Source organism: Mesoplodon bidens, assembly GCF_964165515.1.
Source record: "Mesoplodon bidens genome assembly, chromosome: 10".
NCBI classification, from domain to species: Eukaryota; Metazoa; Chordata; class Mammalia; order Artiodactyla; family Ziphiidae; genus Mesoplodon; species Mesoplodon bidens.
Window position 1 is genome coordinate 25,627,521 of NC_138172.1, and position 22,609 is coordinate 25,650,129.

A 22,609-nucleotide genomic window follows, 5' to 3' on the forward strand; every position below is an offset into this window, starting at 1 on the left:
GTAAGAAAACCAGTCTCTCATTTGGGTGTAAAGAATGGCAGCAAAGTTTTTTTGAGCGCTGAGTTGGATGAATTTACAGATGGTCCCCAACTTACGATGGTTAGACTTAAGATTTCTTTACAATGGTGCAAAAGCAATTCGCATTCAGTAGAAAGAGTGCTTCAAATTTTGCATTTTGATCTTTGGTCAGGCTAGTGATACACGGTCTTTGTCTTGTTTGGTACTCCAAGTTATGTTTTTCGTCATTCTGATTTTAAATTTTATTCTATTACATGTTTCTTATAGATCAGGTGACCACATAATTGTTTAATTCAGGACACTTTGAGAATTGAAAGGGGAGCTATCAATAACTTCTCCAGGACAACAGATGTAAACTGGGACCATCCTTACAAACCAGAACATATGCTTATCTTATATGTAGGGCATCAGTCAAAAATGGTTTTAAAAAAATAAAGCATTTAAAGATAAAACATTAGGGCTCCATTCTCATGATGGTGAGCCAGTTGGGACCAACAGCTTGTTTGGGATATGAAACTAGAAAGGATATGCTTTCTAAAGCTTGCTCATCAAGTACAGCATGATCCCATGCACATGGCAAGGCTGCTCTGTTGATGTTGGGCAGCGGTGGCCACTGCACCTCCCAGTCAGCCACACGATCATGAGGGTAAACAACTAATACACTTAGAACCATTCTGTACCCAGATAACCCTTCTGTTGTTTACTTTCAGTATAGTCTTCAATACATTATAAGAGACAGTCAATACTTTATTATAAAGTAAGCATTGTGTTAGATGATTTTGCCCAACTGTAGGCTAACCTGAGTGTTTTGAGCATATTAAACGTAGGCTAGGCCAAGCTAGGATGTCCAGTAGATTAAGTGCATTCAGTGAATTTTTGACTTAAGATATTTTCAAATTACAATGGGTTTAACAAGGCATAACCCCATCATAAGTCAAGAAGGATCTGTCTTTGGAAATATTGAGAATTGGTTGCTGTGGGAGAGCCATTAACTAACGAATGAATAGAGATATCCAGTCCCACAGACTGCCCCATTTGGCAGAATTATTAACGATCGGTAGTACGGCTCCCTGGCCCACCCCATCTAATCGTTGAATATTCTTTCAGCATGCTCCGTAATCGGTCATTAGACCCCTCTTAAAACCCTCCAAATGTAGAAAATACACTACCTTCTCAGGCCGCCTGTTGTATCATTAGAAATTTCTTCCTTGTGCTAACTGTAATTCATCGTAAGTAAACATAGATGTTGAGATTTCTTTTCAAACCCATTTGCAGACCAAAGTTTAGCTTTGCTTGAGAGTAGAATGCACCTGCCATGATCTTGGCAAAAACTCTTTCATAGCTTTGGCCATGCTACATCGTGAATTTTCTTTGTATGTATGATTCAGCTTGCCTATGCTGAATATAGTTACTTTCATAGTAATTAATCAGCAATTTCCTTAAGTCCTTTCCATCCCTATTCAACAAGCATTATTTTAAAAGGATCTTAATAGTTGGAAAATGTGATTAATATTATTTTTAAAGCTACATTTCCTGTAATTTTCAGTATTTACCTATATGGGGAAAAAACTTCCATCCAGGGCCTCCCTGGTGGCGCAGTGGTTGAGAGTCCGCCTGCCGATGCAGGGGATACGGGTTCGTGCCCCGGTCTGGGAGGATCCCATATGCCGCGGAGCGGCTGGGCCCGTGAGCCATGGCCTCTGGGCCTGCGCGTCCGGAGCCTGTGCTCCGCAACGGGAGAGGCCACAACAGTGAGAGGCCCGCATACCGCAAAAAGAAAAAAAAAAAAAAAAATTAAAAAAAAAAAAAAAAAAAAAAAAAAAAAAAAAACTTCCATCCAGCTAAATTATTAAATTAAAACATGAATTTCTCCATGCTGAAACGTAAGTTCAGTTGTGTAAAGCCGTCCTCATTACACAGGACATGCAAATCAAGCAGAGATCCTGTTGTCTAGGATATTAAAAAAGCCATATATTTCTAAAGGACAAATTTATGCTTATTCATAAAGTATCATTTGCCTTTACATAAAAAGCAAATAAAGTCATAGAATCAGTTTTGAAATGGAAAGAGACCTGTCTCAAGAGAGGCAGCATGGGAGAGAGGCCAGACTGTGGGCTTTGGGTCAGGGAGACCTGCCTTGGTCTCTCAGCCAGTATGTCTCACTTAACTGCATGTGACCTTGCCAGGTTACTTAACATTTCTGAACCCAGTTCAAGCAAGGGTTCAGAAACAAGGATGCTACTACCTACCGCACAGGATGGCTGTGCACAGTCAGTGACTGAAGTTGCAAAGTGACATGGTGCCCTGTACACTAGACTACTCAGGGGTCAGCAAACTTTTTCTGTAAAGGGTCAGATAATAAATATCTTCGTGTTAGTGGACCATAGGATGGCTGTCCTTGCTATTCAGCTTTGCTGATATAGTGAAAAACATGCGTAGATAATATGTATAGAGTGGGTGTAACTGTGTTCCAATAGAACTTTCACTTATGAACAGGGAAATTTGGATTTCATATAATTCTTGTGTCTCAAAATATTCTTTTTATTTATTTCTAAATTTTTTTAGAGTGTAAAAACTATTCTTATCTCACTGGCCATGTAAAAACAGGTAGTAGGCTGGATGTGGCCCACAGGCTGTAGTTTACAGACCCTTGTAATAGCTAAACATTTACTGTATGGCTGGCCTTGTTCAAGTGCTTTGAATCTATTAACCCATTAATCCTCACTCAGCCCCTGAAGTAGATACTAGCATCATCTTTCTTTTACAGGTAGGGAAACTGAGGCTTAGCAACACTGAGCGATTTACCTACGATTGCACCATGGTTAAGAAGCAGGGCTGGGATTCAAATCCTGTTTCCAGAATCTGTATCTATAACCTTCGGCAATATTGCCTTTTACATGGAGTGTTTTCTGTGTGTTCTTTATTTTTTTAAATGTCATTTATAGAAATAAGTCACAAAATGCTCTTTGCCATTTGATAGTGGTCAAAGCAAGCAAAGGTGGATTCTGTTACCATGTGAATCAGGAAGCCACCTGCAAATGTTAACTCTTTGCTGCCCAAGGAGCTGCTGCTCTTGATCAATTTCAAGAGTCAGAAAAGACTTCTTATATAAGAGAACCGAAAGAAAAAAAACCACTGAAAAAAATTTATTTTCAAAGGGAAAGAAATACGAGTTACTTTCAGGCAATAGGTAAATGATCTGATGGATCCACTATAGTTTGTTGGGACATTTAAAAAGATTCCACAGGGCTTCCCTGGTGGCGCAGTGGTTGAGAGTCCGCCTGCCGATGCAGGGGACATGGGTTCGTGCCCCGGTCCGGGAGGATCCCACGTGCCGCGGAGCGGCTGGGCCCGTGAGCCATGGCCGCTGGGCCTGTGTGTTCGGAGCCTGTGCTCCGCAACGGGAGAGGCCCGCGTACCGGAAAAAAATAAAAAAATAAAAATAAATAGAATAAAAAGATTCCACAGAGATCATTTCAATTTGAGAAAAAATTGAAGGGGTCTTCCCTGTAGAAGGAAAAACAGGTTTTACAGCGGTATGAGCCTGATCTGTTATTCATGTGTCATCAGTGATATTTTATGCATGAGACTGGGGTGCTTTGGTACTGAGAGAAGAACTTGGTATCCAGAAAACCAAGGCTGTATCTCTAAATGGCACCAAAACAGAAAAAGACAGGGCTCTGGAACACAGTTCCTGGAGAATGAAGCAGGAAAAGCACAGTGGGAGAACCTGGGAAGCTTGAATTCCAGTCCTGTCTCTGTTCTTTCATTAGCTGTGTTACCTTGGGCAAAGTCCTTAACTTCTCTGAACCTTCCATCCCTTGATATAAAAGTACCTCAGCTACCCTCCCCTTGGGCAAGATATGAGTGAATATGGGCGAGTCAAGCACACAAGGCAGATATAAATCATACAGGCCTAATGGGGAAATGATCAGATATAGGTACTGTTGGGTTTTGTGCCGTTTTGCATCCCTGGATGCAGTCTTCTTCATAGTAACAATGAATAGTTACGAGACTCCTTGCTGAGCGCCTCGTTTATAACAAGCCTTTCAGGTGCACAGTATCATCTCTGTTTACATGTGCAGAATGAAGCTTACGGAGACCAGGTAACTTACACAAAGTTACCCAGCTTGTAACTGCAAAGCCCATGCTCTTACCTCCCTCTACCAGTCTTTGGTGGATGGAACATGTTTTTGACAGCATCATGGCCAGGCAGCCCTTCCTGAGACTCAGGCCCCTGCAGTACCACGGAGACCTGCCTCACGGTGCACACCTCATAGCTCAGAGTTGGTACTCAGAAGACAAACTGCTGAATCAGGTGGGGTTAGGTTGGGTTGTGCTGACGTAACATCATCGTCACTAACAATTTTAGGCGTTTGCTGTGTGCACTCATTTTAGAGGAGAGGAAAACTGAAGCTCTGGGAGGCTAGGAACTCTGTCTAAGGTCACACAGTGAGGGTAGGGCCAAGATAAGAAGCCAGATCCAACTCTAGAGCCTCACGGGCTCAGCTAGACTGCCCCTCATTCTGTATTTTATAGTCATGGATATATTTCCCTTCCCCAAGTCCTGTTTTAACAAAACAAAGCAAAAAAACAAAAACACTTCTTATGGTTCAAATTACTCTGAAAGATTCATTCTAAAGAGAAGAGGTAGAAATCTTTCAGTTGGAGAGGTGCCCTCAACTGTGGTACCTGTGGTATCCGAGTAGCTCTGGTATCCGAGCTGCTCCAGCCGTGGGCTGTGAGTGAGTCCAATTTCCTCTGATGCTGTGATCGTCCCGTTTCTGTGATGCACTTGGCAAGCTGTTGACTGCCAGGAGACAGGTTGTTTAATATACTCTCTGGGACACATCTGGAAAATCCATGAACGGGGTTGCATGCTGAGATTAAATTTACATTGTGATGCTTTGCCAGGCGTCCTCCATACTCTTGTCACACAAAAGTTAATGAAACCTTTACACACTGTCTCCTGTTAAGTTAGTCAAAATATGAGCACATCTTATTCCATCTTATTTGTAAAACAAAGCAAAAACAATGGTCATGCAGGGAGAGAGAGGAAGAGAGAAGAGGGACAGAAATGAATGGAAATGGAGTGGTGCAAGTTTTAGGATGGTTGCCCATGAAAGTACCATGATATGGAAGGTAGATAGGGGCATTCCAAGTACTCATTTGTACCTTTGACCTTCTATGTTTTTAAAACTGAAGAACTGTGGATGTTCACGGGAAGGAGGACACAGAATGGCCTAACAGACGCCAGGTTTTATGTTTCACACTTTAAGTTAGATGCTCTCCCATTTTATCCTCAAAACAGCCTTACCAGGTGGTGCCTTCCCATTCTACAAATGGAAGGGCTGAGGCTCAAGGACCTTCAGTGGCTGGCCCAAGGTTATACACTTAATGATGCTGAAGGCAGAGTGCAAACCCAGATTCCAGAGCCCTTGCCCTGGCCACTGTCACTGACCACTTCACATTTGTTTCCCTCAAAGACAGGAAGCCACATTGTAATACATGACACTATAATACATTAGAGAAATACATTATAATACAGTATGTGTGTCCTTTACATTATCAAGTAATGGGGAGAAATACATTATAATACAGCATGTGTGTTCTTTACCTTTTCTTAGGCCAAAAAATGGTGGGAAGTACTGTGTAGGGCGCAGAATGAAATTTAAGTCCTGCAACACGGAGCCATGTCCCAAGCAGAAGCGAGACTTCCGAGATGAACAGTGTGCTCACTTTGATGGAAAGCATTTCAACATCAATGGTCTGCTTCCGAACGTGCGCTGGGTCCCGAAGTACAGTGGGAGTAAGTGCATCTTGGGACGTGCTCGTGGCTGGCAGGCTGGCACGGGGTCCAGGCACAGGAGTCACGTTGCATGGTGTTTCTCCTGTCTAGTTTTGATGAAGGACCGCTGCAAGCTGTTCTGCAGGGTGGCGGGGAACACGGCCTACTATCAGCTCCGTGACAGAGTGGTAGATGGAACTCCGTGTGGCCAGGACACCAATGACATCTGTGTCCAAGGCCTTTGCCGGGTGAGTCCCAGATGGCGATTTCTTCACTGTGTTGTCTTGCTGCCAAGCTGTGATGTGTGGCTTCCTTGATAGAATAGCAGCTGCTAGTATCTGTGCATTATCTCCAGGGCAGTGGTTCTCAAAGTGGGGCCCCCCGGACCAACATCACCACCTAATTCTTTTTTTTCTTTATGTTTTATTTTATTTTATTTATTTTTTATTGAAGTATAGTTGATTTATAATGTTGTGTTAGTTCCAGGTGTACAGCAAAGTGATGCAGTTACATATGTGTGTGTGTGTGTGCTTTTTCAGATTATTTTCCCCTATAGGTTATTACAAAATATCAAGTATAGTTCCCTGTGCTATACAGTAGGTCCTTGTTGGTTATCTCTTTTCCATATAGTAGTGTGTATCTGTTAGTCCCAAACTCCTAATTTATCCCTCCCAGCACCACCTGATTCTGATGCATGCCAGAGTTTGAGAACCACTGCCCTAGATTTTTCTGACACTCTCTGTGGGAGTCTGAAAAAACCCCCCCTGTGAAGATTTATTATAATTGACGCACATACACACTTCTTTACGATAACCACAGTGCATAAGGTTAAACCCAAAAGCTTCCTGACAGTGAGTTTTGTAGATTGAATAGCTGTGCTCCAAAAGATGTTATGAGGAAGAGCCGGCCTCACTCAGATTTCTGATTTGAAGCAGGAAAACTTTTTCCAAAGACATACAGGCAAATTATTCTTGGGAGGGAAATCGAGACCCTTCTGGCAGATGGCAAAGCATCAGAGTGCTGATTTCTTGAGGGCTTGGTACCATTTCCCTGCTCTCACCAGTCAGAAGTCATCCCTCGCAGCCAGGCTCTGAGATGATGTATCTGTTCCTTGCATGGAGTCCAGGGCACATTGGAGCTCCTCATTGATAGGATTTGATTGAAGAGCCCCTATGAGCTTCACCCGCCTCCTGACCCACAGCTACAGTGCGGACTTCCTTTTTAGTCCATGCGCTACAGCAAAACATTGAGTGTCTCCTCAAAGACTAGTTCATTCAAAGGAACAAAATAGTTGAGGATGTGAACTCTGTCCTCCTGGTCTTCTGGTGGTTGCCGGTGTCCTTTTCAGACCCCAGTCTACACTGCTGCATTGCATTAAGATGTGAAGAAATTAAAGAGGGTGCTTAGGGCCTGAGGCCTCAACCTGGCAGCCTGCAGTCATGCTTTGTCCTCCATTCATAGCCTGTATTTAAACATAGGGGATTTCACATAAAATCAAAATTTCCAGTCCCTTTTGAAAAATTGGGATACGTCAACACTGGGCTCCAATTTCTGCATGGCAGCAGTAGCCTGCAGTGGACAGCGGGTGCTCCCTTAAGATGGGCTCTGAGCTCTTTAATGGGATACAGTCCTCAACCTCTCTGGTTTTTTTTTTTTCATTCCTGAGCTATTTTTCTCATTTACTTTACTTGTGGACTAGTGCTTCTCTAACTTTAATCTGTAGACGAAGCACTTAAGGGTCTTATTAGCATGCCGGAAAATCTACTCTGACTCAGTACATCTGGGTGGGGCCCAAGATTCTGCATCCCCCCCATCATTGGGGATGCCCATGGCTGCTGGTCCAAGGACCACATTTTCCCACAGCAAGGCTAAAGACAATTTGAGTTCCCAACCCTTGAAAGTTTAAAGAGACTTAAAAGTTCTTGTCATTTTGAATGCACCTCATTCAAAGAAACACATTACTTATCATTTTATAATCTCTCTAATACTTACCATGTATTTCAACTGTTTTCTTTTTAAAAGCAAGCTGGATGCGATCATGTTTTAAACTCAAAAGCCCGGAGAGATAAATGTGGGGTTTGTGGTGGCGATAATTCTTCGTGCAAAACAGTGGCAGGAACATTTAATACAGTACATTATGGTAAGAATTTGTTCCTAAGAACCATGAGAAGGAAAACAGTCAAAGTGTAAACATTGTTAACCACGTGTAATATGTAAAAGTATTCATGTCAAGTGTAAAAATCAGTCTTGATAAGGTACATTACCCATCTGGCTATAAGGCACCTAATAGTGAGAATTATATTGTATTCCTTTGTTGCCACCTTTTACACCATGCTTAGAGAAAATGAACCAATCTGTGGAATGCTCAATTTCTGCTCACTTCTTTTCAGGTTACAATATTGTGGTCCGAATTCCAGCTGGTGCTACCAATATCGATGTGCGGCAGCACAGTTTCTCAGGGAAATCAGAGGATGATAACTACTTAGGTGAGATGGGTGCCCCCTGCCGTTTGCAGGAATTCTGGTTCTCTGGAGCAGTTGGCAGAGGCTACTTCCTTTCCCCTATAGCAGGTGGACAGCTTTCAGATGTCATGTATTTTCATAAAAGAAAGAAGTTGATCTTGAAACTCATTATTTTATTTCTCCCTTGTACATTATACCCTCAGCGTATTGATTTAAGAGTTGTGTAGTTATAGTAGTCAATATCAAGGAATAGACTCTGGATCTTAGAAAATAGGCCCCAGATCAATTTTTTTTCTTTTTTTTTTAACATCTTTATTGGAGTATAATTGCTTTACAATGGTGTGTTAGTTTCTGCTATATAACAGAGTGAATCAGCTATACATATACATATATCCCCATATATCCCCAAATCAAATTTTGAAAGTATTTGCCTTGTAAGTTTAGCCTAAAATCATTGCTCTTTTTGAGTCTTTCAAAAAAAAAAATCTTTCCTTTGGGTAACTGACATGCCAGTGTTTTAGTAGAGGTGTTAGTTGACTTAACCAATAGCAGACCACGGGTGGACTTATTCAACATTTCGTTATTCCTGATCATTCCAAAAGGTTCTATCCTGGCAATGTGTTTCTTATGTCATTGCTAACATGGCCCATCTTGTTATTTCACAGTTTCTTCATCTTTCTCTCACCATGGCCAAGCACATGATTTATTCATATCTATCCCTATTTTCAAACTACAGCTCACCAACAACCCTGGGTTTATTTTCAACTGTTTGCTCAGCCCAGTCTCACTTCAGATTATCATTCTGTAAACTTCCATAAGTGATTAGGAAATTCACCCAATTATTTTTCATTAAAGAAAGGACATGGGGACTGGGGTAATGACAGAAAGGGATTCAGCTAGTCGCCTTGCACAACCAGACTCTTCTTAGCTCTGAAAAGCAGCACAACTTGCACTCAGATCTAGAAGAAATCAGGGCAGTCTTGCTGGGCAGTCAGTTTTTAAAAGAAATGAATGGACTTTCTTATAATGTCCAGGCAGGGACTCCATGCATCTGGATACCACCTCTGCAGAGGCTTAGTCCAAACATCTGGACATATTGAGTTAGAAATGAGAATTTGTTGGATTGAATTAGAACCCGTATCTATATTTTGGAATGTCTGCATGAAATCGTTTACAGATAAGCAATGATCCTTTAGCCAAGCGTGCTAATTAAATATAACACTTACACGTGCCTCTGTTGTAGCCTTTTCTGCAATGTCTCATCATTCATTCAGCCAGCCACTTATTTAATATGTGCCAGGCCCTATTCTAGGCACAATGAACAAAACAGAACAAAAACATTAAAAAAAAATTTCTGTCTTCTTAGAACTTTTTAGTGGAAGGAGATAGACAATAAACAGGTAATAGAAGGTAATAAGTAAAATTAGAAAACAGAGCAGCATAAAGAAAATTGGGATACTGAGAGTGGGCAGGAACAGTGGAGTTGAAATGCTTGAATTGTAGCGAGAGACAATGGCTATCTAGGGGAAGAGCATTCCAGGCAGAGGGAACAGCCGATGTGAAATCCTTAAAAGAGGAATATGTCTAGTTTGTTCCAAGGATAGAGGGAGGCCAGTGTGGCTGGAGCTTTGTAAGCACAGAGGAGAGTCCCAGATAAGATTAAACAGGTAGCAGGACTAGATCATATAGGGCCATATAATCATTGAAAGGACTTGAACTCTGAAAGACGAGGGTAGCTACTAGAGGTTTTGAACCAAGGGAAAACATGATATAATCATATTTATATTTTTAAAAGAGTACCCTGGCTGTTATGTTGAGAATAGATGGGGTCGGTGGGTAGGATACAGGGTAGAAACAGAAACAGGGTGGGTTAGAAAGGTATTGCAGTAGTCAAAGAGAGATGTGCTGGCGGCTTGTCCCCAAGTGGGAGCAGTGGAATTGGCAGTACACAGTCAAATTCTGGATATCTTTTGAGGGTAGAGCCATCATGATTAGTGGATGGGTTGAATATGGTGTATGAGAGAAAGAGAAGGGTCAAGGATGACTCCATGGTTTTGACCTGAGCAGCCAAAAGGATGCAGTCACCATCAACTCAGTTGAGACTTGGTCCTTATTTATCCATGTGACCACTAGTGTTTTAGGGTCAGAAGCTGTGTCTTTATATTTTTAGCCCCTGATATGAAGCCTTCACATGATATGAACTAAGTACATTATGGCTGAATTATTGAATAATTATTGAATAATAATTATTGCTCATGCTATCTTCATTTACTGAGTACCTGCCATGTACTTAATGGGGGGATGGAGTTATGATGGAAATACACAGAATCATTTCTTCTTTAAAGACTGTAAAATCTTACTTGGAATCAATTCTCAGTGGTTGCATCAGCTTTTCCTCACCCTAAATATCCAAATGAGTGGTACCTTTTAAAACAGTTAACAAAGTTCTTGAGGACCCTATCCAAATTATTTTTGGGGAATCCCACATTTCTCCTTCAACCACTGTGCACAATGGGTCAAGCATTTTTCTTCGTGGACTGGATTATAAATTAGAACCTGTGACTGCTGTGGCCTTACTACTTCCTAATTAAATCCAGCAGCATCGCATGCAGCCTCCTTTATTGGTTAATTTCCTGAGAGCCAAACACCATGTTGAGCTATTCCTTTCTTCTCATCGAAAAGGAGAAGGATTCTCCACTGTTATTCTCCTTCTTGGAAAAATAATCTCCTTCCAAGCAGTGGCCTCAGTTCAATTCAACTTCATCAACCAGGTCAGGTGCCTGAATTGGGGAGGGCCTTCTGATATCCGTTTATTTCTCACTAGAGGTTTCTTAATCTCCTTGTAAAGAATGAAAGCAAAATTAAAGAAGATTTGTCATCTGGGACAGACAGTCTGAGGTAGTCATGGCTCTTTAATGGAATATTATGGGAAAGTTACCTGTTGGCCAAAGAACGTCTCTCTGGAAACAAATGAAAAGTCCAAGCAAAGATGGCGAGTCACAGTTCACCGAGCATGAAGGTCAAGACCTTAGAGCCTTTGAACCTTACAGTGGTTTCTTAACAAGTTAGGAGGAATATGATGTTGTCATCAAATCTGCCGTGTGTAAATGTTTACTCTTGGCTTGAAGGAAGGCGCAGCAAATGCTCTAAGAAGATTTTAAAGCCCCCAGTTGAGTCTTGCTGGAGGCCAGTCCTAGCTGTTCGGTTGCTAAGCGATCATCTGTATACCTCACTTTTTTTTTTCAAGGTCAGTCAAGCCATACTCTTTTCACATGTGTTGGTGAAGGAGCAGTTTCCAGGAGAGAGGGCCTTTATAGCAACCCAGCTCTGATGGGTGAAATGGGGGGGAAACCAACCCAGGAAATTAGCTCCCTAATCGCATTAGTGGGAGGTTGGGCAGTAGACTGTTGTTTTCAGGAAACTATTTGTTTCACAAGGTACCGAAGCAGAAAGTCTCCATGTCAAAGGTCATCCTTTCAGCATAGACCCCTCCCTCCTGTTGGGTTAGAGCCAAGTTGCACCCAGTGCTACCATGTTCGTGTTTCTTTAGGAGAAAAAGGAGCCATTTCCATGGTGCTTATTTGTCTCCAGGACACTTAGCCCTTGATGAATGGTGGCAGTGGGAAGACAGGAATCGATTCAGTTCAAGATAAAGCAGGAACTCCATTTCACCCGATGACTCCTATCTCCTTTCCTACTCACCATCTAATGGGATAAGGAGCATGCAGTGAAGGGTGAAATGCCCCCAGGTCAGCATGAGCATGAGAGGAAGCCTGGAGACATTGGAAAGGAGCCCCAGAATTAACATAGGATAGATGACTGTTCTTTGAATACAGCCAGAACTGGATTATCGCTTAATTTACAGAACTGGCCTTGTGACATCTCATTTCCCCCCTTTTAGTGAAACATCAGCTGAGTAGCTAGCATGCGACTTCACTTGAAAGAACTGGGTGATTTTTCTGGCAGCACATCCTGCCACCGCCATGTAAGTGACCCACGTTAGGAGGCAGCCTCAGGAGGCCTGAGGGGCCACAGAAACAGCCTCGTCTCCAACCAGTGACCCACTGAAACTCTTACATCTTGCATGGCTGGTGGGTCTCACGCTACAGGAGCTGCAGGGGAGATGAGGTTGTCAGAGGTTCACACTGACGGGGAAACAGTTTTTTGGCTGGAAGCTCTCTGTTCTCCTTGTCACGAATGTCAGGTTCCATCAATCACTTGTTCTTTTGACATCGTTGACTGAGCACCTACTATGGACTGGGATCTTTCTTAGGCTTAGAAAAGTGCATTTTTGAATGTTAGCTTTACTTAAAGAGGCTCATGCAGTCTAGTAGAACAAATATCTTAAATTTTTAAAAATCTGTAGCTAAACATATTTGCTTTCAATTTGTACATAAGATAAAGAACGCCTGAATTCATTCACTCATTTCATGGATATGTGTTGACCTTCTTCTTAGAAAACTTTAGTGGTTAACAGGCTCTGGAGACACACTTCCATGATTAGAAGTCACCTGGCCTCAGAAAATATTTTAATAATGTTTAAGTCATGCTTTTCTTATCCATTAATTAAGCAAGTATAAAAGTGTGATGAGGAGACAGTGCATTTGAAGGCATTTTGACCTGCCAGCTACCAAATCCTATATGCACTCTCCTGTTTAATGTTTGTAACAATTCTATAAGAAATCCATTATACAGAGGACGAAACTGAGGCTTAGAGAGGTTGAATAACTTACCCAAGGTCACATGAACAGAAAATGGGAAAAGAGTTAAAATCCTTATTGGTCTGACCTCAGACCCTGTACCCTTAACCACTTCACTTTACTACCTCCATATAGAAAAATGTGTAGCTGACCTGGGGATGAACATGACTGGGAGTTGAGGTTTATTGGTGGGAGTGAATGGTGAGGTTGGAAGAATAGGTCATGATAAGATTTGTAAAGATACAGGAAGGCAATGCTAAGGAGTTTGAGCTGCGTTCTGTTGGTAGTAGGGACGATCAAAGGATTTTGGATCAAGAAGAAGCAGCCAAGATCTTGGATTTCCTATTTTAAAAGATTATCTTTTTAAAAGCTTTTTTTCCTGTGTCACCACTTTCTTCCCAACCATTTCAAATGAAGGCATCTTACTTTTACCTCAGGGCCAAGATGGGGCTTATAAAAGGAGGAATGCTGGTAGATGAAGCGCAGGTTTAGGGATCCAATTTGATGCAATTAATTCCTGATCCTGCGAAGAGCAGTCCTTGCATCAGTATAGTGCCCAGCTGGGTGAACTCTGCGAGGTTCCCATGTCCTCGAAAACAGGGCCAGTACTGCTACTGAGCCACAGGGAATATTCAGAGCTTCATTGACGCCTTCATTAATTTCCACATAAGGGTATGATACTACTTTCCGTGAATCCTCTCAACCTCTTCTACATATGCATTGCTTCTGGTCTACTTCTGGTGGAAGACGGTGAGTCACCTGCATCAGTGAAGGGCAGGTTAGGATCTGGCAGACGCCTAAGATAACTTGCCCCCCCCCATCCCACAACCAAGACAGATGTCATTAATGATGCTGAGACACGATGCTGTCAGGGAATCCTGTTCAGCGTAGTTTCTTGAATGGCTAGTACCAAATGATTGACATTTGTGTCTGGGAGGACACCCGTTTGCCAACCCTGGGTCAAATTTCCGCATTCCTTTTATTCACCTAAATACATGGCCTGTGCATTTCAAGGGATCCCTCGCTGCCAAGATTTGCTAATCGTGCACAACTTACGGAAGGTAACTGGCCTCTTTCTAGTATTTTGTTCAGGGCTCAAACGTTTAATAGCTCTGCTTTCTTGAGTACCTGCTACATGTCAAGCTCAAAACATGGGAGAATTCATTATTCAAAGAGCAGTAGTACTGAAAAAAAAAAAAGGCACTTAAAACCAAACTTTTATAGTAAATACTAGGGGGAAGGTATGATTGGGATATGATTTGATTTGATCATGATATGATTGGGATTTTAGCTTGAGAAATTAATCAAAAAGTATGAAAATAAATTTTATTTTTTCTTATATTCAACAAAATTGTATTTTGATTTTAATCATGCCCAGATTTTTAGAATGGAGAATAAGCAATTAATAAATATTTTTCCCTAAGTTTTCCAGTCAAGTCATGTGATAGAGTGGTACATTCTTTGCTTAAAGTTTGAATTTGACAGTAAAAGCTGAAAACGAGTCATTTTTAAAAAAGCGTCCTGAGGTTTTTATTCACTTTCCCAATAGTCTCTCTTGACACTTGGATGAGTAAATTATTCCTTCTGAAGCAGCTGTCATCTCCTCTTCTTTGTCCATTTTTATTTCCTTTTCTTAAATGTCTAACTGGTCTAACTCTGTCATGTTCTCAGTTGGCCAGTGTTTTGGCACTTGACTCAAGCTGTTCTCTAACATTACTTGTTCAGCTTCACTGATTGTTGCATCTTTTGCAAGATTCACAGTGGATTCATTCATTCTTCTCCCAAAAAACTATTTTTTGAGCATCTGCCATGTGTTCTTTCAGAAGCTGAGATATAGCTGTGAATAAAACAGTCCAAAAATCCTTGCTTACGTTCCTGTTTGGGGAGAGAGAGCGTAAACAAAGTGATATGGAGAAAAATTAAGGTGGGAGATGGGTTAGGAAGTATGGAATCTATGCTGCCAATGGGAGGAGCTTGCAGTTTTAAAAACAATGATCCAGGTAGGTTTTACCATGTAACAAATTATCTCAAGATCTAGTGGCTTACAACAAGAAGTATATACAGTATCCCAGTTTCTGTGTGTCAGGAATCTAGGAGCAGCATAGCTGGGTGTTTCAGGCTTGAGGTCTCTCCTGAAGTGGCTGTGAAGACTTTAGTTAGGGCTGTGATCCTGTCCGAAAGCTTGACTGGGGCCAGCAGATCCACTTACCAGATGCCTCACGTAGATGCTATTGGCAGTAGGCTTTGGTTCCTCGGTGCTTTTTGCAAGACGCCTCTCAGTGAGGCTGCTTGAGTATCCTCACAACATGGCAGCTGACTTCTCTCCCAAAGCCAGAGATTCAAGGAAGAGCAAGGTGGAGCCCTAATGCCTTTGACCTGGCCTTGGAAGTCACAGTATCCTAGTGATTACACCAGTGCTACTATTATCACATCCGTGCTACTCAGTGTGGTAGGGAACAACACAGGCGTGACTGTCAAAAGGCAAGGATTGTTGGGGCCATGATGGAGGCTGACTACCTCAGTGGGCCTCGTCAAGGAAGTGATATTTGAGCATCATACTGGCTATGGATTTCTACATTTCAACATCTGTCTAAGCAGAGAAAACTAACAAAGATTCAGTAGGTTCAGCTAATTCTCATATGAAGTAGAAAGGGTTATTTGTGTGGGAACCAATTTTGTAAGTGTTCATTTTATTAATATGTATTTTTAAATCATAAAACTTTTTTCCTTTTTTTAAATTGGGGTAATGTTGGTTTATAACCTTATATAAGTTTCACATGTACAGCATTATATTTCTGCTGCTGTATATACTACAGCTTGCTCACCACGAAAAATTTAGTCTCCATCCATCACCATCCAGTTGATCTCCTTTACCCTTTTTGCCCCCCGCCCCACCCCTTCTCCTCTGGTAACCACAGCTTATTGCTCCCGTCTGTAATCCTGTGTTTGCGGGGCTTGTATCACAAACCCCAGGCTAATTAGCATGCTTGTATTATATTTCTAATTTTCAAGGGCACCATGAAGGGGAGGTGTTTTATCTCCACTTAAGAGATAAAGAGATCAAGACCAAGAGGAGGAAAGTGATGTCCCAAGGCCACATAGTTGGCAAGTGGCAAAGTTCGGATTTGAGCCTATGCGTGTCTGGCTGAAAAGTTTACATACTTCACACTCTAACTCTCTACCTATCAAAGTATTATTTCAAGTGACAGCAAATCAGTGAATTCTCTTTTCTCATCTTTAGCTTTATCAAGCAGTAAAGGTGAATTCTTGCTAAATGGAGACTTTGTTGTCACAATGTCCAAAAGGGAAATCCGGGTTGGGAATGCCGTGATAGAGTACAGTGGGTCCGACAATGTTGTGGAAAGAATCAACTCCACAGATCGCATTGAACAAGAACTTTTGCTTCAGGTAAAAACTTGGCAATGAGCCCATGCCCATTTTCTAACTCCCAAGAATCACCAGGCCCATACACATCCTCTCCATTTTGTCTGCACATCCCAGGTGTTGTCCGTGGGAAAGTTATACAACCCTGATGTGCGCTATTCTTTCAATATTCCAATTGAAGACAAACCCCAGCAGTTTTACTGGAACAGTCATGGACCCTGGCAAGCATGCAGCAAACCCTGCCAAGGTATCTACTTTTAGGTTGAGTTTGGGGGATTCAAGATGTTTTTTATTTTTTTGGAAGCAGCCGAATACGTGCAATCTATAAACCTTTCGATCTGCATGCATTTTCTAATCTTTCTCTGCATCTATCTGGTCACTTTGGGCTGGCAAGTTGAGCTGTTTAAGGGATTCAGGATATGCTAGGTTTCCTCATTATGTGGGAAGCCAAGCAAAATCAGCTCTGCCAAACTGATTTTCCAGAGACATAGATTTAGTAGTCGTATTATGTAATTTATCTTGTTTCCTTTTGTCTACAGTATGAGTTGTCAAACTACAGCCAGTGGGCTGAATGCAGCCCACTTCCTGCTTTTATAAATAAAGTGTTACTGAAACACGGCCACACCAATTTTTTACATTTAAAAGCGGCTGCTTTTGCCCTATAACAAGAGTTTAGTAGTTGCGACTAACTACTTTTGTGGGTCATGTGGCCCACAAAACCAAAAATATTGACTATCTAACCCTTTACAGAAAATGTTTGCCAGTCCCTGGTCTAAATAGTTTATGGAATAGGCTACTTTGTCTGAATAATTTTTTTCCTCCTTGCTTAGGGGAGCGGAAACGAAAACCTGTTTGTACCAGGGAATCTGATCAGCTTACAGTTTCTGATCAAAGATGTGATCGGCTGCCCCAGCCAGCACCCATTACTGAACCCTGCGGCACAGACTGTGACCTGAGGTGAGGCCAGTGTTTCCTCATGGTCTTTAGTACTGAGTTGTGAGGGTTTTGTAGGAGGTCTCTGCATGTGAGAAGCAGGTGTGGTTGTTAGTCTTTAGACCCCCTTCCTTGTGTTTCAGTGAAATAAGCTTTAGCCAATTTTCCATCCCTCTGAAACAGATTATCTAAGACATAGACCTGCAGATTTCTTGTTCTTCTCCTGAGAATTAGAAACAACTACTAGAGTATGGCACTTGCCAAAAAAAGTTCTCATTTGACCCTCACAACTCGCTGCATAGGTATTATTATGAGGGGGTTACATCAAACGCAAAAGTTTGTTTTGAAAGGCAACAGAAAAGAGGTAACCTCATCCATCAAGGTACCCGTAATGCTCTGTATCCACCCAGAGTGTTTATCACCCAGTATGAGAACTTTTACATACGTGTAAGTTCCAACGCACTAATGTAGAGTTATGGAGGGAACTAGAAGAAAATTTATATAGAGATATCTAGATATGCAAACAGTTCTATATTTAAGAAAAGTATGAAATCTGAGGCAAGAAATGGTGAGTGAATAGAGAATTATCAAGCTTTTCCATTTCTCTTGGTGAAAAGGAATAACTGAGGAGTTTTCTGCTCCATGTCTGTTGCCCACCCTACTTGCATTCCCTTAGATTTCACTTCCCCACTGACTGAATCCAGCTGGGGCCAGTAGAGTCTCAAAGGATCAGTGCAGATATTGTGGAACACCTGCCTGCAGCACTGAGCATGCTCTTATAATCCCAAGGAAGGCAGGTTTGTACAAAGAACTGCAAGTAATAGAACATGACCATAAAAAAAAAGATTTTTGAAGAACGCTGTTTAAAGTTTATGCAAGGAGCACCAAGTTGAGGTGGAGATCATGTTTGAACTGTTTCTTCAAGAAACTAATTTTTCACTTCAATCAGATTCTAAAATAAGCTGCCATTAGTTGGTGATGAAGCTTTCTGACGGAGAACAAAAATTAAGCAAATTGTACAAAGCAAATGCATTGAAAGATAGCCTTGGATCCACGATACTTTTATGTAGAATTATGAAGATGTCAACTGGATTTCTTTTCACTTTGTATTAATGGTTTACATGGAGTTACATGCTACTCAGAACTTCATGAGAGAATAAAATACCAAGGGTAATAATAATAATAATAATAGCAGCAGCTACTTTTTGTGAGTACCTGTCATGTGTGTTAAATGCTACACATGCCTTGCCTCATTCAATCCCCCTAGTAGCCCTATGAAATGGATCCTACCTGCCCCCATTTCACAGATAAGGAAGCTGAGCCTCTGTGAGGTTAAGTGTCCTGCCTGGAGTCACTTAACTAATAAGTGTTGAGCTTATATGTGCACTTTCTGATTCTGATTTTTATTAAAACTCATTTCACAATAACTAGGTAAATAAAGTCAGGTCTTAAAAGTCTTTGCATTTCGTATAGTAGGTATATCAAAGGTACTATTCTAAATTCCCCATTTGGAGAAAGCCACCTGTTTTTTTTTTATACTTAACGTAAAAAAAGAAAAAAAAAAAAAACACCTTAAACTCTGCTGATACCAAAGGAGGACAGTAGCTCAGGGAACCGGCTTGGGTGATGATAGCACCTCTGGCTGATTAAAGAAAAGAAAGTGAAGGAATTTTAGCCATGCCTTTTGGTAGACGTGTCTATGGTAGAAGTGACAGACCTTGTGGGGGAGAATTTAGAAATGCAAAGAAAAAAAGGGGAAGTTTAGGATTAGTTTTTAAAGCCTCATAACTAGACAGGTGCATGCTCATGTCTGAAATTAAGTAGAAGATCTGATTGATTGATTGATTGCACTGCACAGCTTGTGGGATCTTCGTTCCCCAACCAGGGATTGAACCCTGGCCCTCGGCAGTGCGAGCACAGAGTCCTAACCCCTGGACCCCCAGGGAAGTCCCTAGAAGATTGTGTTTATATGTCAGCATTCAAGCTCATATTTTACTGGCATTTACAGATGGTTGGAAGAATAAAGTTGTTTACTGAAAAACAGGCAAATGCAGAAACTGAGCCCAAAGAAGGCATTACTGTCTGTCTTCTCTCTGTCAACTTGACAGTGGCTGTTTTTATGATTTATACTAAGAATTGCCAAGTATCTCTGTGCAAAACTGAAAGACTGGAGAGAAGATTAGTACTGGTTGCTCAGACTCTACAACAGTTTTTCCCAAAACATTTTTATGGAGTGCTAGTTGAGCAGGATGATCCACGGCAAACCAGTATGTGTGGGAAGTATTACTGACTGTCTTCTCCACTATGTGAAGATTTGTAATTCAGATTAACTTTCTGAAGGCCCTGAGAAGTTCTGCAATAGAGGAACTCGCTTAAATCAGTAGTTCCCCAAATTATTTAATGCCACAATGCCCCACACACCCACGGAGACATACATTTTTTTCTGTTTCCATTTATTAACAAACACTTCGCTTTTCTGCAACATAGTAACATATTACAATTGTTACATGACATGAATGAATGAATTCAGAACACTGAAGGTGAGATGACTTTCCAGTGTGATAATAAGTGAAGTAAGTGATAGCATTTTGAGAACTTTCCTAAAGCAGTGCTGTGACCTTTCCACAGACTACGCCACATTCTCTGCCTTGGGTTCTGGGGATTGTATGAATATCAGGGAAACTCTGGTACCCTTTTCCAGCCCAAGCTGCTGGTGTGCTTTCTTGTAGGGGGCAGGATTCCTGGCTCCCTTATCCAGGATGGAAAATAACCCTTCCACGAGGAAATGATGATGAAGGCAAAGAGAAGGTAGCTGAGAATCAAAGGGCAGATGAAAGTTCCAGATGCCTCTGTTGAATTGGTCCACATTTTTTGCCTCACTTCCTTAGGGAAGTGAGAGTTTGCCCAGATTAAACTTTGACAGGATGAGATAAAGCACTGTTTTACAATCCCCATGTAACATGTTCCGGTTAGAAATAAATCCTCCAAATACTATGTCACTCTCATGGAAAATCTCAGTAGCCCACTTTACATGCCAAATGTAGGAGTCGGTCAACTCTGACCTACTTTTGAGCATTTGTGAGAAATTCCAAGATAAGCATGTGTCCAGTGCTGCTCTTCTCTTCCTGAGTGTAGAAGGGAGAACTCTTAGGGCATTGGTATTTGGCAAACTACACAGTTTATGAGCAGGAGAGAATTAACGATCAAGAGCAAATTCAAATGAAGATTATAAAGAAATCATCCTTTTGGGATTGCTAAGTTTGATCAATGAAACACGTTTCAAGCTCATTTTTTAGACAGTTCTATTCATTTTAAGCATTTTTTTTTCTTTTTTAAGCTCTAGCTCCATTGCTGGAGCATTAAAAGAACCACTTGATTTATCAGTACATACTGAGCACCTATTGTGTGCCAGAAAAGTCTTATAGGTACTAGGGATATAAAGTTGACAAAAATTTGTAGATTCAAATCTACTTTTAAAAGTGAAAAATTGTGGGACCGGAAGGGATGAATAATAGGTGGAGCACAGAGGATTTTTACATCTGTGTGATACTGTAATGGTGGATATATATTCACTAAGCATATGTCTAAGCACATAGAATATGGGTTCTATCAAGAGTGAACCCTAATGTAAACTATAGACTTTAGTTGATAATGATGTGACAATGTAGGTTCATCAGTTGTAACAGATGTCCCACTCTGGTGGGGAGTGCTGATGATGGGGAAGCTCTGCATATGTGAGGGCAGGGGTATGTGGGAAATCTCTGTACCTTCCTCTCAGTTTTGTCGTGAACCTAAAACTGCTCTAAAAAAAATTAGTCTTTAAAAAAAAATTGTGGGACTTCCCTGGTGGTCCAGTGGTTAAGAATCCGCCTTCCAATGCAGGGGACTTGGGTTTGATCCCTGGTCGGAGAACTAAGATCCCACATGCCGCCGGGCAGCTAAGCCCACATGCCGCAACTACTGAGCCCGCCCACTCTGAAGCCCATGTGCCACAACGAAAGATCCCGTGTGCCACAACAAAGATCCCATGTGCCGCAACTAAGACGCTAAACAGCCAAAAAAAGAAAAAATTGTAATTGAGTTATATAGACTACGGTCCATGGCTTCAAGCAACTTATAGTCTTTATGCACAGATAATAATGTACACAGTTTAGCATACTTGAAATTCACAATTATAGTCCAAATTATCCATTCCTTTATTAATTCACAGGATGTTCACTGTGCATTTTCCAGCACAGGCCCACATAAAGGAGGTTTCCTAGGGAGTGTTTCCAACAGTGATTCCCTGTTAAAGCAGCCTCCTTGACAAATGAAAGGCTGGGTTGCATGAACCTTTTAAATATAAAATTGCTTTTTTTGCTCTGCTGAATTCCAGTGGTTTTTTTTTTTTCTTTCTTTTTGTTTGCTTGAATTTCAGTTTGACTGTATCGGGGGAGAATCTTCACAAACATAGAACTACTGACTGTCACTCTGTGACTTACGTGTACATTGGCAGCCATGAAAAATACATGGAAATGCTGATTTTAAATTGGATTTCAGTAACTGACTGTGGCTTTGGGTTTCATGGTATTTGAGTTAAGGAAGAAAACAGAGCTCAACTCTTCCACCAGTCAAGTCTCGATAAGACATACATATTTAATAGAAATGTTGGTTTCTCCCCGTTGTTTATGCATAGGTGGCACGTGGCCAGCAGGAGTGAATGTAGTGCCCAGTGTGGCTTGGGTTACCGCACATTAGACATCTACTGTGCCAGATACAGCAGGCTAGATGGGAAGACCGAGAAGGTTGATGACAGTTTTTGCAGCAGTCACCCCAAACCAAGCAACCGGGAAAAATGCTCAGGAGAATGTAACACGGGTGGCTGGCGCTATTCTGCTTGGACTGAAGTAAGTTGGTTCTCACTCAGAGAGTCTTCTTCTTGGAGTAAGTCTGATTAGCTGATGATGGCTCCTTGCAGAGCTGCATTGAGAAATCCCATTTAGAGTACCATGATTGATTTATAATGGCTGCCCCCATTAAAACTGCAGAAGAGTACCATGATTGATTTGTAATGTCTGATGTGGGCATGGCATGTGGAAAATTGGGAGTGGTGGAACAACTCAACAGAACACTTTTTTCATATCCCACAAGCTATGTCCAATTTTGTTTTCCTTTGCCAGTTTGCTAATATTGACTTCGGTATAAACCTGGTAAATAAATTGATAACATGAACAGATACCCCTAAAATAACAACTAGAATTGACCAGGCTTTGTTGGTTGGTTGTTTCTTAAGGACTGGAAGAGACAAGCCAGCCTAGCCAGTATCTTGAGCATGCTTGATGAGA

General features: G+C 41.4%; 1 protein-coding gene across 3 annotated transcripts in view; it reads left to right on the forward strand.

Annotated features, from left to right (window-relative positions):
• The window catches only part of ADAMTS9 (ADAM metallopeptidase with thrombospondin type 1 motif 9), a 172,246-nt gene that overhangs the window by 51,407 nt on the left and 98,230 nt on the right, over window positions 1-22,609 (forward strand). For all 3 annotated transcript variants that reach the window (XM_081246304.1, XM_081246305.1, XM_081246306.1), the window contains exons 13-20: window positions 5,646-5,827; window positions 5,918-6,054; window positions 7,829-7,946; window positions 8,197-8,292; window positions 16,210-16,376; window positions 16,470-16,599; window positions 17,183-17,309; window positions 21,961-22,171. In XM_081246304.1, the coding sequence (XP_081102430.1) occupies window positions 5,646-5,827; window positions 5,918-6,054; window positions 7,829-7,946; window positions 8,197-8,292; window positions 16,210-16,376; window positions 16,470-16,599; window positions 17,183-17,309; window positions 21,961-22,171 (1,168 nt within the window). The remainder of the gene's footprint in view (window positions 1-5,645; window positions 5,828-5,917; window positions 6,055-7,828; window positions 7,947-8,196; window positions 8,293-16,209; window positions 16,377-16,469; window positions 16,600-17,182; window positions 17,310-21,960; window positions 22,172-22,609) is intronic.